This window comes from Cydia strobilella, chromosome 17, assembly GCF_947568885.1.
Source record: "Cydia strobilella chromosome 17, ilCydStro3.1, whole genome shotgun sequence".
In the NCBI taxonomy this organism is placed as follows: Eukaryota; Metazoa; Arthropoda; class Insecta; order Lepidoptera; family Tortricidae; genus Cydia; species Cydia strobilella.
This window is the reverse complement of record NC_086057.1, coordinates 7652096-7676039: the sequence shown is the minus strand read 5'-3', so window position 1 is coordinate 7676039 and position 23944 is coordinate 7652096. Positions and strand designations below refer to the sequence as shown.

Here is a 23944-nt window from a genome sequence, read left to right as displayed (position 1 = left end):
TAACCCTTAAATGCATGATTTTTTGTATAACTTTTTAATAAATTGAAATAGATGTGTCATGTTGTATAGATTGAGAGAAAAATAAAGAAAAAAATCATAGTATTTAAAAAAACCATCAAATATACGATGCATATATACATCATTATGCATTTAAGGGTTAACTGCTCTTGGCCGGCCGCGGCTTATCTATATGGGACCCATTGCATTAAAGCAATACAAAAATCAGAAATGATAGTCAAAGTCCGACAGTCGTACTTCACTCGCGAAACGCTCCTAACAAAACGATAAGTGAACGTGACGTCAAGGTCACTGATAGCCCATCTTGAATATATGGAAAATAAGTAAAAATGCGATTTTATCGATGACATAGGTATTGCGTTTATGCATATAGTTGCCATACAATTTTTTTTTTTTTTTAAAACGCAAGGAGTCGGATGGTGTCTTTTCTTAATTCCTTTTAGGAAGTTAAAAAAAACTTAAAATTTTGAAACTTAGATCCTGTATTTTTTTATCATTTCCATATATTATTTTTATATCCACATTATGTGATAAATTGCTCATTTGCTATCTATTTTACTAGATTTTGTTATAAAACTCAACATGTGTCATCTACCCATTTGTGTACGAAGTAAGGCCAATGTGGGTATGACCCTTTATAAAGGAAAGCCGTCTACAACGACTTTTTTTTTCTTTTGTCGCATTGAACTGGCGTTTGTACACATACTCCACTAGGTCGCTAGAGCAGAAGGAGTGAAGCTCTTCTTTTCTGACAGTGTCTGAGCGATGTACATATACACGAGAGTTCTTGCCCTATGACGGTCTTCCCTGTAATATATGTTAGCCGGTCTGAAGACCGAACGTGGTGAACCAAATTGACCTTAGTAGATAAAATAATTTAATATGTACCCAAAGCCTTTATACAATTAGCCACACAGAAAGAGCTAGAAGCAAAAGTATTTGTGAGATGTTAGTGTTGTAGGCAGAATCCTCGTCTGGTTGCTCAACGTCCGGTAGCCACGGACCGCACTGCCGGTAGCCTTCCTCCTGGATAATAAATACATTTTACTACCGAACTTTACCTTTGCTAAGCCTACCACCCATGATATATATGCGGTTGGTAAAGAAATTATTTTCTATTAGATACCTATATCTAGGAAAAAAATTGCTTAGTTTTGGGGCTAAAACAAGTTCACCTAATTAAATAGCATTTCACTGCGGTTCCGTACACAATGCGGTAACTCTGGTTGTCAAAAGTTGACAATGACGATTGACAATCCAGTTCCAGTTACTACATAATTTTTAAGAATAAAAAACCGACTTCAATGGGGGAGGCCGCTGAAAGTTCACTTATTGTTGATGGTGCACTCTTAGATTCCAGACAATGAAATGAAAAAGACAGCATCTTTTGTCTAACTAAAAGGAGGTAAAACCACCCAGGTTTCTAGTAGCATTTCGTTTCTGTAAGGGTCATAGTTCTAACCTAACCTAACCTAATGTTCTGATAGCATTTCGTTTCTGTAAGGGTCACAGTTCTAACCTAACCTAACCCACTTTTCTGATAGCAGTTCGGTTCTGTGAGGATCGCAGTTCAATAAAAAGTCCAGGTCCAAGTTTGGGTCTGGGTCCATAACGAAGAGAATAAATCGCCAAACGTAAACTATGTGTCTTTGAAGAGTTCTATTCTGATCATCATCAGCAGTTACACTTCATCAAATGTCACTTTTTTAAATGTAAATGCTGGATTTGTTGATGAAAATACAAAAAACACTGTATGTATGCCTTTCACATTTGAGGAGTTCCCTCGGTTCCTCGTGGGTCTCATCATCAGAACTCTAGCTTGACAAAAATATGTCTTAAAAACTTAAGTTGCTTAACAATCATAAAGAAGAAGACAAATCGCCAAACGTAAACTATGCGTCATTAAAGAGTTCCATTCTGATCATCATCAGCAGTTCCACTTCATTAAATGTCACTTTTTAAAATGGAAATGCTGGATTTGTTGATAAAAATACAAAAGTCACTATATGTATGCCTTTCAAATTTGAGGAGTTCCCTCGATTCCTCATGGATCCCATCATCAGAACTCGAACTTGACAAAAATGTTTCTTGAAAACCTAACTTGCTTAACAAACATAACGAAGAGGACAAATCGCCAAACGTGAACTATGCGTCATTGAAGAGTTCCGTTCTGATCATCATCAGCAGTTCCACTTCATCAAATGTCACTTTTTAAATGTAAGTGCTTGATTTGTTGATGAAAATACTAAAATCACTATATAACCTTTAATATTTGAGGAGTTCCCTCGATTCCTCATGGATCCCATCATCAGAACTGCTTTTCGACAAAAACGGGACCAATCTGTATGTATATACTTATAATAAAAAAAAGAATTTTCAAAATCGGTCCAGAAATGACGGAGTTATGGAGTAACAAACATTAAAAAAAAAAAAAAAAAAACATACAACCGAATTGAGAACCTCCTCCTTTGAAATCTTGAAGTCGGTTAAAAACATGGCTTACATGGCGTCGTACAGTGCCATCCACCAGCTATTAAACTCAAAGAGTAGACTTTTCTTATACTTTACAACTCTTCTAAATTCAATGTATTTTTGCCTTTACAACATTAAAGATAATTTTGAGAACAAATATGTTGGTATACATACGAACATGATACTTCCTGTCACGCCTATCGTGCGCGGCGCGTCATCGTGAACCTTTTCGCAATGCACGATCACACGATGGTTGATATTGGGCTGTAGCCGCGCGCGTCAGTTGACGTCTTAAGCGGTCAAAGGGTTCAAGAATTCTGTACCTCTTGGTAACGATGTGGGAAACAGGCAGTGTGCGGCGGACGAGTAGCTAGCGGCACGACGTTGCGCGCGCACGCCAGCAGCGCTGCTGACGGGACGGTTTTAGGCTCGTCTTCGTCTTCTGTCGCAACCTGGTTAAAAGGAAAGGTTTCAGGTGAATAACTGAGTAATAAAAATGGAAATCCGAAATATTCTCTAATTGTACCTACCTATCCGTCAGGACCTAGGTACACTTGTAGTGGAAGCCGTACGAGCCCAATTTCAAAGAAAAAACACATATCGACACCACAACCACACAAACCACAGTTTAGCCATTTGGCACACGCATAATAAAGGTCAAAACAAAATTTTGTGAGTGCCGAGTAATTTTTTTTGTATGGGAAAAAATATTCAGAGACCTATATGAAGGGGCTTTTTAAGGCGATTCTATAAATATCATTACATCACATCATTACATTTCAGACATTTTTTTAATTAAAACAAAAACAATTTTCAATTTTTTTTGTTGTCCTCTAGTACCTATGCGTGTGCCAAACGGCTAAACTGTACATCGATTTGCGTTTTTTTTGCGTACACCTTGCACTATTGTGACGGTTACTAGGTTACCAGCTAAAATAATGCAATCCTTATTCTTGTGTAAATTTCTTTAACTTTTGGTTGATCGTAGGCTCGGCATACAAACTTGGATCCATGTATGGTTATCACCAATATAAATCAGTTGATGCGTGACAGCGAAACACCTGCGATCGGCCTCACGCGAAGCATCTCGCCAGCCTATCATATCAGATCTGTAAGAAAGGTTTACCTTCTGGTTGATCATAGGGTCGGGCGGCGGGGTCGGTACGCTTGCGTCCATGTAGGGTTTGTACAACGCCAATAGAAGCAAGTTAGTATGAGGTAAAAGCAATGCACATGGTACCGCTCACGCGCAAATCGTCTCATCTACCAGCGGGTTGTAAACTCTATGTCCTTGCAATAAAGTTTTGTTTACCTTCTGGTTTATCATAGGGTCGGGCGGCGGGGTCCGTACGCTTGCTTCCATGCATGGTTTGAAGACCGCCAATAGAAGCAAGTTAGTATGAGGTAGCAGTGCGCCCGCGACCGGCCACACGCAAGTGGTCTCGTCGACTGGACGGCTAAACGCCTTTGAAGCTCTAGCGCGCTGAAATAGAATAGTGGTCGAATTTTTAGTTAGAGCCGAGTTGAGTTGTAGCTTGAAGTTAATTACTGTTTTTTCTAGCTTCCTATTAGCCTATATTACTTACATTTAACACGTAAAGTGGTCGAGATCGATCGCACGCAGCGATCCTGGTTCGGTTGACGAGCACGCGTTCGTCGAAAAGACGGTCGAAGGTCTCTCGCTCGAAGCTCTTTTTTGTTGCTCTACGTCGCTTTTCTTTTTCGAGTTCGGTCTCACCAGATACCAGAGAGGCTTGAAAGAGACAGAGTCCACTAAGAATCGTTAACAAAATTACCAATTCAGTAATACTGCCAGTTGTTCACTACAGCGTTGCTTATAAACCTCGGTAAGTAATGAAATTTACGCTGAGCCTCTACTTTTTAACATCGTTGCTTTTGCTCTGTCGAAAAGAATTTACCATAAGTTGATACTGCCACAATAAGGAGAGCTTCGCTTGCCACACGAACTATTGTTTTCGTGGCGTGCCACACTGACCGCAGTATTGAAGGCATCATCTGAAAATAATACATTATAATGTCCCACCTATTTAGAAATGTCGATAGCGAAATTTTTATGACAACACAACTATTAAACTCACGATCTTTATGAGAGGAAAGCATTCAGCCTGGTACCTACTCGTGGATTTAGGTGAGGTCGAAAACCTTTCCCTTATTTAACCAGTCATAACGTTCCTATACCTAATGACGAAACAGATCTTACCTGGCCCTGAAAGCAGATTTACTTACAGGACCCGCTGACATCTCTTCCTCCGCGGGAGGGAAGCACACGGCCTGGTAGTCGTGAATCCAGTTGAGTTCGAACACCTTTTGCTTCAGCAGAACTGTCATGGCCGCCGGGTATAGCGTGGCCAGATGACGCCGGAGGGGCACCTCATGACTCTAAACATTCAAGAAATATTTGGGTCGCCAAAAGTGCAGTCGCTAATTTCTTTTTAATGTGGTACTTCTCTCGTGTCTGGAAGTTTGTCGGATCAGAAATGCCGAAACTCTTGGATCAAATTTAGAATAAAGCGAACGAATTCAAATGTTATTCTAGAGAACACGACACAAGAAATGTTACTCGTGTTCGCACTCGGATAAGTACCTACATTTAGGTTGGCGTTAACCAGTGGCGTTAACGTTTGTATCTTGTATACATTTCGGATTATAGAATCCGGTTAAAGAAAGAAACATTTTGTATAACCTCCATATCTTCGTACGTGTCTCCATTGGCTGCCACGACCCATCCACCGTCGTCCACCAGCAGACACAACCAGTAAATGCCGTCGCACGTCGTGTGCAGAGGGTCTTCATCTTGGGTATACTGAAATTACGGAAATAAGATTTTGTAACGAAAGCTTTGACAAATCTTTATCTTTAAGATAAACGCTTGTATCTTTATTTAATCTTTGAAGGTTGTTTTATTACTAAAAAAAGTGATCTGTGTCAGGCAACCTTTGGGTAGCTGCCCTGGGGACTGGGGTTGTGCAATATATTTTGTAAGGATCAATGGAAGATCACAATTTGTCTCTCTGTAAAAGAGGTATGCTATGGTAGATTTAAGTATCTATCAGATATTTGACTCACATCAAAGTCAGTGAACTCCTTCAGCACGTCTCTTAAGTACTGCGGATGGAAGTGGAAGCCCACGACGCCGACCACTGCCTTCTCCGACTCATTCTCTCGTTGCAGCTCCAGCACTTGGGCTGCTGTCAGCCATTTTGATTGCTCTCCTAACTGTATGTATAATGAAAAAAGTGTTAAACACTTTATGTATGTGAATCGTGTAGGTATATCAAAACGTATATGTATGTATATATTACCGGTGGCGGCCATGCGTCCGTCATAGTGGTCCTTCTTAGCCGGATCGGTGCGACTGGAGCATGAACGATGAGCGTGCCGGGCGAAGCGGCTGCTCGAACGTACCACGGTTCGCCAGGCCCACGCGCCCACAGTGCGCCGTCCGGGGGCTTTACTGACCCGGTAACGTGCCAGTGCTGCCAACGCGTTAACCCGCTCTCTAAAAACACATAAGTAACTAACATAACATCACCCAGGATCTAACCATTAACCAACCTCTTTTTCCCTGAATTCCTAAAATATTTTTTCAAGCTCAAATTCGGTAAGTATTTGTGGGTAAGTATGTCAGGGACGAATGATTATAAGCACTCACCCGTAGCCACAAAAGCGGTGACGGAGCCGAAGTAGCATTCAGTACAGTTAAGCCCAGGCCCCTCCTGGCGACTCGCCCAGGTCTCGGTCGCGATCGCATCCGAAGACACTCGCGCCATCAACTCTTCGTCACCTTTCAATTACAAGTCTTTTAGTAATATCGCTTATAGAAAGTGGTTAAAGAATAGTTCAGATCTAGATATCGGCGCCAACTTTTATAAGTATTGTCGGGCATTGGGCATGGTGACCCAAAACTAGTCACTACATAGAGTAGGAAGGTAAAATTGCGGTCCACAGTCCTAATAGCCACATAGTTGAAAGAAGGACAGAGGTAGGATCGCTCAAGGCAAAACTGTGATTTCATAACAAGCCGATTTCGTACGCACACAGTCTTGTATACCTACTCACTCACCACTTAATGCTTGCCAAGTGTGAACGTGCGCGTGTCACGTTTAAACATGAGGAAATGAGCGCGTTATGAAATCACAATTTTCACACACACAACAATCTAAATAGGTACTCACATTGATAAGATGTTTCCAGGTCACCAGACCCGTCAAGAAAAGGTGAGAATACGTGTTCCAGTCTTTTCATGGGAAAGTTGGACTTGTGTCTACGACGTTCCAAGAATTCGAGTAGCTCTAGCTTCGGACTTTCGAACTTTTTGTGCACATATTGGCAGTATAACCTGAAATATTAAAACAAGTCGAGGTGCCAATTCAGAAGTGAAGCCAAAGACCATTAAGCCATTTACCTTAGCCTATATATAGATGTTAGAGCCAGGCAACGTTTGACATGGCAGGCAATATTTAGCACATTTACGGTAAAAAATTCCTGAGACTTGCTCTCGGAATAACGGTAAACACTACGGGTGTAGTGATCATGATTCATGACTTACCAATCTGGATGGACAACAAAGTCAGGATCGGTAAGGGCTTTCACAGCTTCTTGCGCCATCTTCTGTGTAAACCTAGTTGCCGTGGGCACGACATGAGGCTGCCGATGCCGAGGCAAGACGGCCACAACGGTGTAGTGATCATGCACTCTTCGCCAGTGATATTCCCGTTCTTCGATGAGGGCTCGCATGGCGTGCTCGAAGATGTACTTGCCGGCGAGAGTTTCGGTGCCCTCGGTGCGGTTGATTAGGATCCGACTGCGGAACTTTGAGGAAAGGTTCGGTTTTTTTATGAAACCGTAGTTTAAGTTAGTAAGTTTGTCAGAAAAATTTAACGTGTCTGATTATTAACGTAAAATGTTTATCCCACGTTGGCCAGAGTTGATCATCGTTGATTTTTTTCATTGTGATTGACATCTGTATTTACAAATTATAGATTGTAATAATATGGTACGTCACACAATAAAAAGGGATAAATATATTTACTTTAAAATGTTTATTTTTATATAGTATTATGATTTAGATTTAGGTTTAGATTTATTTATTTCATAATATTAAATTACATTATAAATTATTTTAACTTAATCTATACGAATTTATATTATGATCGTCACTTATTATATACAAATGTCAATACAGATAAAAATTCATCACAAAGTAAAATAAATGTTGGGAAATAAATATACGATGTCAATAATAGCATGGAATAATATGTTTTATTGTAACGTACTAATATAGTCTTGTAGACAAAAATATGGACACCTTGTGTCGGAAATAAATATTTTCATTTTTTTTATCTATTTTGCGGCTTTGCCACTTAGTGACCCAATCAATATAGAGGTAATCAAACTTGATTGCAACTTCTTGTTTCATACGCTGCCGGAAAAAATATAATTACCTTAATCCATTTTTCAGGGTATGGTCTTGGTACATGACTTTCTGCCTCTTGCTCCAAATCGAGGAAGTCCACCGTCCGATATCCCGGCTTCAGGATATCGCCATCGAACTGACATAATAAAGTTATGGTGTTAATTTTTAAAAAGTACCTACCTAAATATTTCTTGTGTTTTTTTGTTCCTTGAAATGCAACTGATACTCATAAAATCAGATTACCGATTTTATAATTAGAAATTAAAGGGCATCCGCTAGCTGGCGCGGCACGGTTGCACGGAGCGGGTGAGCGGGTTAATGAAAAATAGTATGAGCAACGCTAACTGGCGAGGACGTGTGCAACGATTTTACCTACAATATGTGCAACGGCACCCGCGTGCGTGCGCCCCGCCCGCTCAGTGCACCCGCGGCAGCAGGCGGAAGGAAGTTAAAGAAATAAGTCTTTAAATTGCTCTGTTTTTCTTTGATCAGCGGAAACCTACAAGTAATTATAGTTACTAAATGATACCAGCTGGAGCACGTAGAAACTTCACAGATCTTTGTTGTTGATTTAAATACCATCTTTCTTAATAACATTAAAGAACAAATTTAATGAATATCTGAATAGGTACCCTGCACCACAATTAAATTTAAATGTTGTAATTGTATCTAATCTAATCTAATCTAGTTTAGTGGAATATTTGAAACTTAACCGTAGCAACGTTTCTACCACGTTTCCACCATTATAAATTATTTATGAAACTTTTTACAAAAATTGTGAAAATGCCATACGCAGAAATAAATAAAATAATTGTCATACGTCATAATGTCAGTGCAAATGTGAATTAATGAATTATTGGATTAATTTCAAATTAAAAGATTAATCCCGGCCGCATATCGTAAGTGCCAGTGATTATATGCTCTTTGTAAGTGCCTAACACGGCGCGTGTCGTGTGTGTGCTTTTTGTGCTATTAGTGAGGTTTTGTCCGGCCATAAGTGCCATAACCCTAACAAATTTTAGAAGAACGAAAATGGAACCAGGATAGTACGTAAATAGTGCTGGCCGTGGTGGCTTTAAGGTCAGTGCACAAAAATACGTTGCCATTCCTTCATAAACACGGACGCATGGGATGAAATTATAGAACAATTTGTATGGTTAAGCAACATGAACATGTCGCGCTAGTGACTAAAACAAGTGAGTCTAAACCGTGAAATTATTTAATGTTAGTATGTCTCACAACAGTTTAAATTCGAATTTGTATGGTCTTTGGTCCCCGCGTACGAGTACCATTGAACTATTAATAATAAGTATAGAACCGGCACAGAGAACCAGTATTTTGCGCTATGACTTGTTGTTTTGACAACAAACCAAAGAAGCGGAGTGTGAATCTCGCGACCTAAACTCGTAAGCGCCATGAAATTTACGGCGCTTACGAGGTTTTGGTCGCGTGGTAAAGGTTTCGATTGCGACAATGAGGGCTAAAGCGTATGAATTCGCCGTTAGGGGCGCTAGTGTGGATGGTGGTCTTCGCCAAGTTCGAATTGTCAAATGTCACTTGTCACTTCAATGACTGACACCTGTTCTTTAGTCTTTTGGACCACCATCAACAGAGGCGCCAACTGGTGAGCAAAAAAAAGATAGCCCTCATTAAATTTCATTGTTTGGTATGGCTCCTCTACATATAGTAATAATAATCAAACTCAAACACCATACCTTATTGAGCTCGCTGTAAGCCCCCTTGCCCCTCTTATCCCGTTAATAACTCAATGACGCGTAGGTACGCAGTTTTATTTAGCTTCACTGCGTATAGTTGTGCCACTTGTGCCGCTTAACCTCAAACTCGAGTAAATCTATTCGACCCTCTCAGCAAATATCTACCCTATTACCTTTTCTTAATACCAAAACCGCATATTCTGACATTTACCCGAGTTGGAAGTTAAGCAACTCAGTTGTACTTATATAATAAATGTGCTTCAAATTTTGTAACTTAAATATTAACCACTTATGGTATCTGATTCAGTTTAAATTTGGAGTACTTCCTTAATTTTGATAACAATGCAATCATATGCTGAGATGGAGCTAATCTGATGACGCAGTTGTAACGTAGCAAACGGAACTTCTCGGAGAAAAAACACAATACACGTTAGTACATATACGTACACACCGAGTTTAGGCTGATGAGAAAGGTCTCTAAAAGTACTTGATAGACATGCAAATGAAAAGAAGTACAGTCGGCAATAAAAGTTTGTCCAAAAAAAATTAACAGTAACTTGTTTCATAAGTACCTACGATATTAATTTGCTACGGTCTACGGCGTAGCACCTCGTAGCGAGACACGAAAGAAATATGCCAAGATCGTAGCTAGGCTAGCAATTGGAAATTCGTGATGTCTGATTTGCTCTCCGAGAAATAAGCGTGATTAGGTATGCACGCGTATATACTAAACCTAAGTAGTGTTTAGTTTTTAAGTCTATAAAATCCATATATATATATATGTTAGTCTGTAAGGTATTTGTAATATGGGCCTTGTTGCCTGATTTAAATTTTTAAATAAATATATAAAACTCACCGTAGGCTTTAAATTTTCGTGCAGTACAATATTTCCTCTGTGGTCTATTATGAACAGTCTACCTCCGGCACCCACCTAAAATGAAAAACCAATGTTCTCAATTACTCGACTTAATACTCTTCGAGCGTTTTCACATTGTCGGATCCAATATCGGATGTCGATAGGAAGTAAAATGATATATGTGTTTCTCTGTATTTATTTATGCATTTAATAAATCATTGTATATGACTAAAAAACGATAAATGACGTAAAAAATTGTTTTTGTCATAATAGGCGCCTTACGACATCCGATATCTTAAAAGGCGCTTCCGATAAATTCAGCCATGTCGGAGCCCCCCGTCAGCTGTCCGACCGATAATACTTGTTTGTGTGCGTATGTGTAGGCATAATGCTTGTTGTAGTGTGCGTGACTGCTAAAGACAGTGCCCGGGCGCGCCCCCGCGGTCGGACTACGTGGATGTCGGATCCTACATCCGATATCGGATCGGACAATTTGAAAACGCTCTAGAAGGTATTATCTAAGCCATCTCTAATTATTATTTCAAGGAGAATTAGTAGGATAAACCGATAGGATATTTCAATGACTCCTTAGTTGCGAAATACCAGCATCTGCAAACATCAAACATTTATTCAGCAAATGGGCGACAAGAGCACTTTTAGATGTCAAATTTTTATTTAAGCAAAAAAATAACCTAAATTTACAAAATACAATTACAAATATGGAATCAATGAAATATTATATACTTGTAAGAGATGTATCCAGTCTCTAAACGTCGAATTACACAAAAAAAACTATAATAAAAAAATATACAAACAACAGACAAATACTAAAATTGTTTAGAAATGTAAAAGTGTCAGAGATTAAATACATATCACACAACAAACAAAACAAATGATCATCAAATTATCCTTGGAGATGTAAAGGGTCTCCAAGACTTAAGTTATATAAGTAATTAAAAGACGAGAAATGAAATCAGACAAACAGACAAGAACCGAATGAAGTGTTTCACTTTAATGCCACTCAAAAGTAGTTACATAGGTATTTAAACGTAACATGTAGCCCTACACTGCTTAAACCGGTCTCCACAAACAGCAACCGTTCACGAGTATGACGCGTATCTCTCAGCCATCGTCTCCCTCAACCTTCATTTGGGAAAGTGGCGACGCGATCAACGACGCCACCGTAAGCAAAGACTAAAGCGAGCATGACATCTTCAAACTGCCGGGCTGTATTAATATATTTAAAAAATAAATTAATTCAGTGAACCTTATACAACATTTGTGCTTGTATGTTACAAGACAGCATAGCGCCAGATAAACGCGACAACATAATTTGTAAGAAGTATGCCTACATTTTATCATGCATACAAAAAAAAGCCAATTACCAAAACCTCTTCAAAGATAATTTAATATTCATCCACCCTTTGCGTTTTGTTATAATAAGGTGAGATTTGAAATATTTATAGACAAGGATTTGCTTTTTTGGCTACATGAAAATATGTCACAAATAAGGAAAATATGTTCCACGGTCGTTTTATGAAAAACATTAATGACAAAGAGATATCAATCAATAGCGATAACAAGAGCCCACAGGAGAGGTACATTATTACACGTATACACTTCAGTGCGGTTTTTTTAGATTACGATACGTGGAATCTCGAAATCTCGGATGAGTAATGCAATGACGTACAATTTATTGGAATTACCTATATTTAAAAAAGTACCTATAGATTAATGTGCGCCCGCTTTTGCTGAAGGCTAGGCCAGACCTGGGTGCGTAGCCAACGTGCAATCGTTAACGCTCCGTAGCGAAGGAAACACAATAGACCGCGGTCCAGGAACAGATTTCCATGACCAATCGCCTTCCGGGCGAAAACTCGTATAGCGGTTAACGGCTATGTATGATGAACCCTCGTGAACGTCAGCTGCCGCTCCGTTGGTGGGTTGAGGCATTCCTCAAACTATTCCATTATAGTCTATAAAAAAATTTAGTCATCGCCGCTTGATACTTTGTCAGATGATAGTTTAGATGCTATTGTGAATAAACAAAATCGTCAGCCGATTGTATCGCTGTGGAAAGACTGTCAGCTGGTCACATGAACATGTAAAAAAGAAAATTCTTTTCAGTCATCGGCGTCATCGCCTCCCGTTTGATACTTTGTCAGATGATAGTTTAGATGCTATTGTTAATAAAACAAATCGTCAGCCGGTTGTATCGCGGTGGAAAGACCGTGTTACGCGCTTCGGTGGCTGCCATTCCTCAACCCACCAACGGAGCTGCAGCTGACGTTCACGAGGGTTCATCATACATAGCCGTTAACCGCTACACGAGTTTTTGCCCGGGAGGCGATGACTGACGAAATTTGCGCCTGGCTCGCGGTCCACAACTGTCACTATCGCAATATAGTATGGAAGAGTGATAGAGCGAGAGATGACTACGATGCGCTACGGAGCGTTAACGATTGTCACGTTGGCTACGCGGCCAGATGCGTATGCACCTCCGCCTATATGCAGTTGGTCTCTGAATAAAATGAAATTGAAATTGAATTTATGCATACCTACCTAAGTACATCAATTCTTTACGAACCGGAAGGGAGCCAGAGACGTGCTGCATATGAATCCGGTGTGGCCTGGGCTTTTTAACAATTTTCCAGGTATATTACGATTTATGGGCCACATACGTCTCAATTTAATTTAAGGTTGGGCAAGGTAGCAATCTGATTTAAGGTTTGAATTAGATTGGTCTTTCGGGAGATGTGACTTTTCTTCAACTGAATCACCAAAACGTAGGTGGGTGAATCAACTTTTAGAACATTGATTTCGTGTTTTAGACTCCCTAGCAAAGAAAAATAGATTTTTAAAAAACCATGTTGATTTTTTTAATTTTTAGTTTACACGGGCATAGTTATTCATTTAACACATTAAAATTAACAACTTGATCAGATCGTTTCCAGGGACACGAAATCGAGTGTTCTTAAAGTTGATTCACTCAGGTAACTATTTGAATTTGTTTATTACTAATTGTGCCTTGTTTAAAGTCATGGCTGAACACGTGAGTGTATATGTTTTGATAACGAAAACACAAAGTACACCCGATACCCGATAGGTGTTATCTATGCAATGCAATCACGTCATTATCGCAATATGTTAATATTGTATCTGGACATAATGGCGTATAGGTGTTTAATCTCGGTCCATGATAATGTGCAATGTGTCATTGTCATGATGCAACATAAACCATTTTAGAATAGATTTATAAAATCCAAGATAAATCTTTGAGTTGAGATATGTATGACTTAGCAAAAGAGACATACATATTTCAGAGAAGTGTAGGACTCCTCGCCTTTCTTCTACAGTAACGCAGTCTCTGTTAGAGAATAACCAAAAGTAGCGATTACTCCACTGGCAAGGAATTAAATAACAGGTTAAGCTATACGAGTACTTCGTAGTAATAGCCGGAAGTTTAAACGCACCTATTTTATCAACTTATCATCTAGTTACACTTGTGAACTCACGCGCAATACGCGCTCAATAAAATATTAGATTATTGCGATAATTGTGACATGCAAAGTACTGAAGCATCCTTTACTGTACTTAAGTACCATCAACATATAGATAGTTAGATAACTACTTTGTTTAAATTACTCGTAAGCGTGACCTAACTCTATACTGTTCGGCTGTTCTTCTTGCATTTCTCAGCCGTTTCTCACGAAATGTTGTTAGAAGGCTAGGGTTAAGATTAGCGATGCCATGGGGGTCGGGTCGCGAGGACGTCTAGCTCACAGAGCCACTGGTATATAATAGGTAATATTTATAATCGAGAATCTAATCCAACTAGGTACTTACTTGGTAGAAGGGCAGGACAAGCTTCAAGTGATCGATAGGTATATCAACTCCTGCCACTCCGAGAAGGCGGTTGACTGGGTACTGCAACGGATTTAAAATACCTTTGAATAATACAGACATATACACAATTATAAATTGCTGTAACCCTAGTCGAGTAAAACAGTGGTGAGAAACTCCTCCTTTCGGGCATTATCGGCTCCGTTCGGCATTATTAGGGTTGGCACAACTTGACGTCCCTTTGCGTGCTCGACCACAGAAAAGATAATGACTTGAATTTTGACAACCCCTAATAGCCGAAAGGGATAGTAAAGAAAGGGACAGCATGATTTGTCCCTGAATCGCTGTCAAACTTCGGTTTTGTAGGAAGTTTCCTTTCTGTACGGTAGTACTATTACTTATTCTGTGGTAAAAATATAAATGTTTACAAAAGAGAGGCACAACTTACCGTTCGTGTTGCTTGCCTTTGTAATTCCTAAAAGATAAAATAAAACGTTTCAATCATTTTCATTAGGTACAGTCATCACTCATCATACTCAAAAGTTGTACAGTACAAAAGAGATTAGAGCTTATTGTTTTCTCTACCTTACCTTCCTTTGCACCTTTATTGAAACTGTGCTGTGAACTGGTTTTGACACGACCTTGAAGGCTGTCTTGGGGATTGATTGGCGCACATCTCACGCACGACATTAACTTCATATCGCATGCAGTAATCAGCGCGAGCGATCTTCAAAATCGTATCAAAATAAGATCAAAACCATAACAAATTATTAACTCTATATCGGGCTAGCTATTTAGATAAATATAAATACACAATGGTGATCTCGTAGTTTTTTGTGGCAGTGATTAATTGAATTAAAATAAATGATATAGCCTAATATTTATTTAAATTTCGACCAAATAATTAGATAAATAAATAAACTCTTACTTCGGCCAGAGTGATGGTAACATTCTGTAAAGAAATGAAAGCGCGTATGTTAGTATTTTGGATGTTACAGCAATACTTTATTAGTAGAGCCATTTAAGATTTAAGCTAATTCTGTTATATAAAATACGCTATGAAATGTCAAATTTAAAGAAAATCCCATATCACCCTTATATTATTGGTGGTCCTTACCTCCAAAGTGGTGTTTTCAAATACAGGTACAGAGACGCTTATTTGCAAGCGATAGTCCACATCGAGGCCTTCATAGTATTGTCCGTATTGATCCTAAAATTTAGAAATAACATATTATTAAGGTACAAAACTGATATTTTTTGTAGAACTGCAATTTACAAAATATATTTATATTTAGCCAGTCAGTAAATTTTGTAAATTGTTTTTATCCACTACTTGTTACAGGCTGTACTTACCATAATGTATTAGCCACATAAAATACTTCTAAAATAATCGGCATACATAAATGTTGACACGGCTTTATAATTATGAGTAAACTTTGCAAGAAGAAAATACTTACTAACTTAACTGAATGCATGTAATCCTTCATAAGTTGCTCCGGATCGAGTAGTTTCTTTTTGTCACGCCGCAGTGCGAAGTAGCGGTCCTTCTGTTCTACGTTCTCTTTTTCAATCCAGTGGACTTCACTGCGTCTTGGATCCTTAGAGCAGTGAAATACAAGCAGTTCTATTTATATGACGAATACAATATATAGGTATATCATGAAAGTGTTTGGGAAATTATGCATTTAACGGTGAACTCTAGATTTAACATTTCACTGTCAAGTAACGTACGCGATTAGAGGCAGGCCTTGTATTCTTAAGGTATTCTCTTGTTTTAAGCTCCAGGTAACAGATTTATTAGTCTCCTATTCAAAGAATAATTAACTACTTGAACATTTAAATGCCATAGCAGTTTGAATATCAATCTAATAAAAGACATGGTAGTTGTAAGTGTCCAGCAATTTTTGATGTGATCATCCTGCTTTCATAAAGGCGTGCTGGTTGGCTGGTATTCTGCATAACTATATTTAAAGGTACCCAATCTCGAAGATTTTTGTGGCAGCGGGACTAGCATGCTTATGAGCATATGTAGAGTACCTTCAAGTACCTCGACATGCGCGTAGACATCGCTGAAAACCGTAAGGCGTTCCTTCCTCTGCGCCACTAGAGGACGTTCTAGCACTTGAAGAAGGCGCAAAACCTGTTCAAAACAAATGAAAATTATATATTAAAGGCTTGACTGTTAGCATAGTTAGCATAGCCGACTTCTAGTATAGTTCTTTCGAAACGGAGAATATTGATCCCTATACAAAAACATGAGAAGTTTCCCAAGTTTTTCAATGAGGAAATTTCGCAATTTTGTAAACTTTCCGACGCCACATCAGTGCTGAGTTCCATGTATCATCAGACTGAAACAACGCTCTATGTTTATAAAGATTTCCTGATGGGTACTTTTAGTGGGCATAATACCCAGAAGGGACCCCAAGGGGTATATAAATAATGAATTACAAATGATCAAATGTGAATATATTTGCAATAGATTAGATAAATAACCTGCTCCGTGACATCCGCGTGTGTGGTGAGCTCCGCAAAGTAGCCATCTCGGGTGCAACTGAGCTGGAGGCTATACTCGCGGGTGTTGTCTCTGACGCCGTACGGGTCGTGCAGCCAGATCACATACAACCTGAAGACATATTGGTGACAATCGATCGATTATTTTGAGAAGAGTATATCTTTATGGGAACAGCAAATTAAATTGATATTAAAAATTATAAAATGAGAGAGTCAAAGATTGAGCACTCGGATTCAATGTGCGATGCTATAGGTAGCCATTGCAGCTAAGTCTACTCTAGAAGTTTGAATTAAGCTTGAAGGTGGTCGAGTTTTACTACGCTTTCTACCCTCACTGCCGAATTTGCTCCGTACCTCTTCGACCTAATATGTCTGCGTCACATGCAGCACCACCAAATATGGCGCAGGCACGTTAAGGTCAGAACTATCAACGCTGTTTTCTGGACATTCATTGTATAACATGAGGAGCCTCGACAGGAAAATTAAAAAATGCTCGTACCGTATAGACCCATCCGGGTCTAATAGTTTGAAGAGTTCCGTCATATTCTCGTTTAAGGTGTCTGTGATAAGTACGATCGCCTGCTGGCAGGGTAGGCGGCGCCCTGGCTTCTCCCGCTGAAATGAAAATTTAAAAAAATAGTTGACTTGGTGATATTTGAACCGATCAATAGGTACGCCTCCGACTAAGAGGCCGAAATTTTCCATTTTCCATTTAATTTCTTAGGGCGGCGGGTTGCACCAACCACACTTGACAGACTGATCATTTGATCAACATCACTCAGCAGAGAACTATGAAAATTCCCACACAATAAAATTTTGCTAACTATTTAACGGACAGAGATGGTTCGTTTGGTGCAACCGACCCTTAGACCACTCTACGGCAGATCAAATGCCAATTAGTGGAGCTACCACGACCAGCCGTTTAGAAGCTGGTTAATACTGATTGGCCCCCGGTACGTTATATAACAGTAGCGGAAAAAATCTATCGTACTGCTATTTTTTTGCAAGCATTCATTCGAAAATTAGTGAAATTAGACTTTATATCATGTAAACAATGATTGTATCATGATCACGACTCATTCACGACGACGACTAAAATTATTATGCAAATGTACCTGAAAAAATTATGAAAGTGTATTTTCCGCTACTGTATATTAAAGTTGATATTACCAATGAGTTTACCTGCTCCTGTAATGTGCGTACTGCATGCGTTAATACAACAGTCATGTCCGTCTCATTCCTAAACAGCAGGTACTTCATCGAGGCCATGATGGCTGCTGTGTTGATGTGGTTCGCCTAAAAAAATAAATTCAACAAAATTTGTCTCGCTTAATTATTCATGCAAGCGCTGTGAAGGTACTCCCTTTTGCTTGTTATATGTACATGAGATTGATTGAATGCATTATTCATTTCATTTCAATAACCTACTAAGCCCTTTTTGAATACATGGCATTTCGTATCTCTTTTTAAAGATATTACAGTTATAAAATAATTAAATGTCAAAATAAATTTGTATATGTAAAGTTTGTATGCTGATACCTACATTTAACAAACCCTTTGATCATATTTTATATAGTTGTCTATAGAACTTGCTACTTATCAGTACGAAAAAAAAGCGAATTTAAAAATTCCGTTGTCATATTGTTGCGGCCGTAACCTGAGCTCCGATGCTAATACCTAAATATTATTATTTATTTATTTACAAGAACGGTTTACACCAATTACACTTACAATTTACAAATATTAACTAACACTGAATACATAAGTAACGGTGTAGAAATTATTCTTCAACTTTTTATTTATTCACAGTCTAACAGTAAGTGAGGCACCTGGACGCCAGTGTCAGAACGGTAGGTATTTTCTCAGTTCCACCGAGTACTTTGTGTTGTGCTCAGTTTAAATGTGCTACTAGGTATTAAGTTTAATCAACCGTCTATACTTACCGATATGAGCATGTCCTCACCGAAGCAGGGGATGATCGGCGTGACCGTAATGTTAAACCTCAGCACATTAATGTGGTCATCATCAGTCAGGGCACTGAGCAACGCTAAGATGAACTGTTCGGCTATGACCTTAAATAAACGCATAAGTATTAGTAATCATAGTTACAAATATTTATCTATGTCGGTATTTAGCTCATCTTAAAAAATTTACGACAGCGACTTGTATTCGAATGTACGAAAGGGCTTAAGAAGGTGTTTTGTCCATATCCCTAAATCCCTATAACTATAATTAGGCACTTAGTATTTTTTTTTTTAAACGGAAGCAAGTGGCACTCGTACATGCCCGTCGGACTAATGCCCTGCTCATAATCCAGGGACGAGTATAGTACCTTGTTGGAGGAGTTGTACATGGAGCCTGACGCGTCCAGCATGATGAGGATGTCCCTCGGTGCGCCGCCCGCGCTCACGTACCACGGACGCAAGCGGCAGTCGTACACTCCTGTCGGGCTGATGTCCTGGTATTCATCGTCTTCCTGGTCCAGTGACAAGTCCAGCTTCTGCATTGATTCCCAGGAAGCAGCTGAAAATGTTCAGTACTATATTTAAAGGATGTATTACTGTGTATACACAGTATACACACGTGTATACTGTGTATACACAGTATACGTGTACGTGTATACTGTGTTTTTGTTAAAAGAATATGAAAGCACACAAAATACACAATTATATATTTCCTTTATCCGGGCAAATAAAAAGAAAGCTAATAGCGAAAGAGGTATGTCAGGATCATAGCAAGTGGAAATCCGTGGTCTCTGCCTGCCCCTCCGGGAAAAAGGCGTGATTATATGAAAATGAAAATGGAAAAATGTAACACAATGTAAAAAATCTTGGGATACGGTCCCTATCCAGCCAAGTAAAGAGTGCCAAGACCAAGGCAAGGGCACTGTATACCTTTTCTCCAATAAACTTACCCGGGTAATGTCTTAAAAAGCCTTTGGCACTGCAGAAATATTGGAATCCAAGCGAGGCGTCTTGGCGGTAGTTGTCTCGGAACACTGTGTCTAGAGCTTCTGACCAGTGCATGTCACTGAGGACATTTGGATCTGAAAAAAAAAAAACACCATAGCAGCGAGGAATGATGGTAGTCTCCTAAGACAAGCCTGCACGTATAGTCCAAGAAATTTATCTTTGGACCATTTCGTACCTTATTACAGTGACAATCAATATAATAACCGTTAAGGCTTATTGTCACTGTAAGAAGGTACAGTCGCCATCAGATATATCGGAGCGGCCAAGGTGGTCACAATATCTGAACACGCACTCTAACGCCTTGACAATAGAGGCGTGTTCAGATATTTGTGAGCGCCTCGGCCGCTCCGATATATCTGATGGCGACTGTACGAAGGAAATTCTTTGTCAAGCAGCCTTACCACTAAAAGTAACTATTGAATCGACTATAGACTGTTAAGGATGGTTGCGGAGACATTTTGGCAAAGTGGATAACTACATTGTAGTGCATATGTATATATATCCCATATTACTTTTGGTAACATTCGGTCAATTCTTGTACTATTGATGTGTAAATTGTGTACGTTACCGCAGTCAAACACTTCAGTGGAGACATGTACGCTGCTGGAGTTAAGCGACATCTTGGCGTCGAAGTGTGCGCTGTCGTGCAACATCTCGTAGTTCTGGCTGCGACACGTCATCAGTTTCACGAAGTAGTAATCGTGTCCGTCTGGCTTCCTTGGAAATGGTTTTGGTTCACCTAGTTTCTGTGACAAAGTTTTGTAACTTGTTACTGGATAGATTGAACTTGAAGATGTTATGATGCATTTGCCTCTCCACAAGTGATCCAAATAAAAAATGTTAGCAATAAGGTGGGTAAAATGTGTCCAACTCTTAAAATAGAGATATTTAAGGGGTGTAAATAAATTACTCGTTCCATGTCGTGAGCTTATTCTACCTTGGAAAATAATTGAAGGGCATCGAATTAATGGTCGATATACGGTAAATATTTCCATTATTCCTTTAATTAAAAAAAAAAATTATACGATATACCTACGTCAAATTTTATTGGTCCTCGCCACCTCTAGTCAAATGATTGTTCTTTGATAGGTATCTAAAGTTCTTTAAGTAGATATACCTATATATGTCATATTACGTATAACTATTTCCATTACGATTCTGATTATATTTTATATTCAAGTCGGAGTCGCGTTACACTATTTAGGTACGAGACTTACATAGCTGTATTTGAATTGGTAACCCTTCGGCGCTTTAGTCTTGCTCTGTAACTGCTCAGCCTTCTTCATAATGGCCGCCGCAGCCGCTGCTCTCTTCTTCAGCAGGTCTGAGAAAGCCCTGGCGGCCTTGTTGACAATGGCGGCACCATCTCGCTTGCCGCCCTTCACGTTTTTGAAGCGGGACAAAAGCGCCTCCCGGCGGACCACGTATTCTTCTGTGGCGTGGAGCTTCTTAGCTATGTTTTGAGCCCATTTTTGAATTCTGTAAAATTCTAGTTTGTTTAACAAAATATGGTTTAAAGCTAGCCTTTTTTGCTTAGGTACCAGCTTACAGCAGCTTACACTATAGCGCTACGAGAGTGAAGCGAAGTTCTAACATTCAGTTAGGGAAATACAGAATTTGATTTTATTCTTATTTTTGATAGTTTGTTTTGTGTTCACTTTCGTACCTATAGTTGATCGAATATTAATGTGTAAGAACGTAGTTAAAAACCCGATTAACGCTATTTGCAACTCGCTGATCGCGCTCGGTGTTTTGGCAACGGTAAAAGGATACCTAGAACTTCTGGAAAATGTCGGAAACTTTTCAAAAGATAATAGACATTTATTTGTGACAATCACAACCATATCAATGAATACTCACAGGTCTGGGTAAATAATCTTGTATTTCTTTTCAGGCTTAGTCGGTGGTTTAACATACGGTTTTTCGCCCAGATCGCTCACTCCCAGGGGTGTGGAGTTGGTTCTGTTCCTGCTGATACTTAGCAAATACTCTTCGTGCTTTTCTAGATCTTTTTTTATTTGCTCTAACGATCGCGTGTCGCTGGCAGGCTTCGGTTTGGCGTTTTTGGCACACAGTGTGCTTTGGACGATAGTCACGACTAGTAGAAATATTATTTTCATAGTTGGTTATTGCTGAGTTTAATTGCAAATTTTATACTTATACTATATACATATACGCACTTTAAGTTGCTAGTTCTATTTTATTATTTATATTTTCTTTCTTTTTAGGAAGGGTAACATGCGAGGTTTAACTATACGAACACAATAATTTAATTGAACGTATGTACTTAATTATAATTATTTGTATTTATCGAAAACAAAACATATGCGGCACTGGCACTTTCTGATTTCTAACATTATTTTATGTTACCGTTTTAAACCATATTTTCACATATTTATTTATAACATCATAGTCTCCTCATCACTTCACCACTAAATTTTACTGCACTATAGATTGTCGGTATATATCTCTAATTCACATCACGTGCACTAGTTACACGACTATACAGGGTGCAGTAAAGTTAATCCCTCGGCCGTCGCTCGGTCGTCGGTGTCTGCCGAACTAGACGCACCGCGCCGCGGACTCCCCCGGCGGGACGCCCGGCGCCCGCCGTCCTGGCGCCGTCCCGAAAATCTCACCAACCTCATTCCAAAACGATTTATTTCCCACAATCAGGATGAAACTTACGTCTTTCTTTGCTGAACAGGCAGTCAATGAAACGACCTACTTACATTACGAGGCTTTGGCTCATTCACAAACTTCGCGGTGTTGGAAACAACTAGTCAATATTTAAGTTCCATAACAGCAAGGTTCTTCCCCTCCCCTCCCCTCCCCCTCCCCCCCCTCCCCCTCCCCCCTCCCCTCCCTTCCCCTCGTGTGCGGCCTGTCTTTGATCATTGAAAAAGTGACCTTAACATTTTGAGTGTGATTTAGATTCACACGCACGGATCCGTGTCTAAGCATACACGCATACAAGGGGAGACTCGTAACGTGTTAACAATCTAGGTTTAGGAATTATCAGTACGCACCGTCTTACGTAGGCGAACAACTCGCGAACGCGAAGTGATGCGGCGCGGCGCGACACGAAGCGACGCGGCGGCTCACGCGAACTGCGAAGAAACAAACCGTTGATACGTATGGAAGTATCTATAAGCGTTCTTCGCGCAAACGCAATGCGGCGCGGCGCGGCGCGGCGCGATGCGATGGCCTTGTCTGAAGTGGGCGCGTCTATAATACACGTGCGCGGGTTTGATGCTAGAAAGATTTTGACCTCATTCTTATTTAATAAAGTTGTGAAAGTTGTGTGCTATTGTCCTGAATTTTAAGAAATAAAAATAAAATAACCGCTGGCTCTGTGAGCTGTTTTAGACTTCGCGATAAGCTTCATAAGCTTAAAAATCAAAGATAGATATAACTCCGTAATAGATGGATACAGTCTAAGGAAAAAACGTTTCTATCAGATGGCGCCAGTACCTTTGGCCTACTCTCGTATAGAGGGCGTTGACGGTTTCGTTTGTTATTTAACAACTTTAACGCATATCAGTAAAAGAACATGGGTCAAAATCATAAAAATAATTAATGCAAATAAAAAAAATATTTATCCATATTTAAATACATTTTATCGTATTTTTATAAATCTTCATTTTTAGTTTTAATGTGTGTCGATAGATGACAGTGAATTTACTGTGGTTACAAAATTTACTATGACAGTACCGCTCTATAATATTATATCCTCTTTGTTAAAAATCTAAAAATAAAAAATCTTAATTAGTTGAGTCATTATCGCAGCGAACTCCCAATAGTCTTAAGTGCCATTAGCGTTACAGGCACTTAAGTCCTTTATCTCAATTTCCACCATTTTGAACATTTATAAAAATACGAAACGACAAAAAAAAAATATTTAACTACCAAACCGGCTCACAAAATTTCATAAAAATCGGTTGCAGAGGAGAACATCCGGATAATCGGAAACGGAGACCTTCGCTAACGCTCTTTCTATAAACGAAACTAGGGGCTCTGTGAGTTTTAGACTTCGCAAATAGCTTAAAAAAATTAATAATAAAAAATAATTAGTTTGTCGAGTCATTATCACAGCGAACTTACAATAGTCGTAAGTGCC

General features: G+C 39.3%; 1 protein-coding gene across 1 annotated transcript; it reads right to left on the bottom strand.

Moving 5' to 3' along the window:
- Nucleotides 1-424: 424 nt before the first annotated feature.
- Nucleotides 425-21944, bottom strand: LOC134749086 (voltage-dependent calcium channel subunit alpha-2/delta-3-like). Its single transcript, XM_063683989.1, has 30 exons — nucleotides 21685-21944; nucleotides 21042-21303; nucleotides 20393-20570; nucleotides 19767-19898; nucleotides 19185-19375; nucleotides 18796-18924; nucleotides 18035-18148; nucleotides 17352-17467; nucleotides 16835-16964; nucleotides 16389-16481; nucleotides 15799-15939; nucleotides 15459-15551; nucleotides 15270-15293; nucleotides 14790-14816; nucleotides 14345-14425; nucleotides 10499-10573; nucleotides 7956-8063; nucleotides 7061-7323; nucleotides 6687-6850; nucleotides 6164-6295; nucleotides 5814-6010; nucleotides 5578-5727; nucleotides 5195-5314; nucleotides 4738-4890; nucleotides 4377-4506; nucleotides 4077-4243; nucleotides 3803-3973; nucleotides 3617-3718; nucleotides 2814-2942; nucleotides 425-1044 (listed from the first exon to the last, which is right to left on the bottom strand). The coding sequence occupies exons 1-30, from the start codon at nucleotides 21942-21944 to the stop codon at nucleotides 916-918; spliced, it is 4161 nt and encodes a 1386-aa protein (XP_063540059.1). The 3' UTR covers nucleotides 425-915.
- Nucleotides 21945-23944: the final 2000 nt, after the last annotated feature.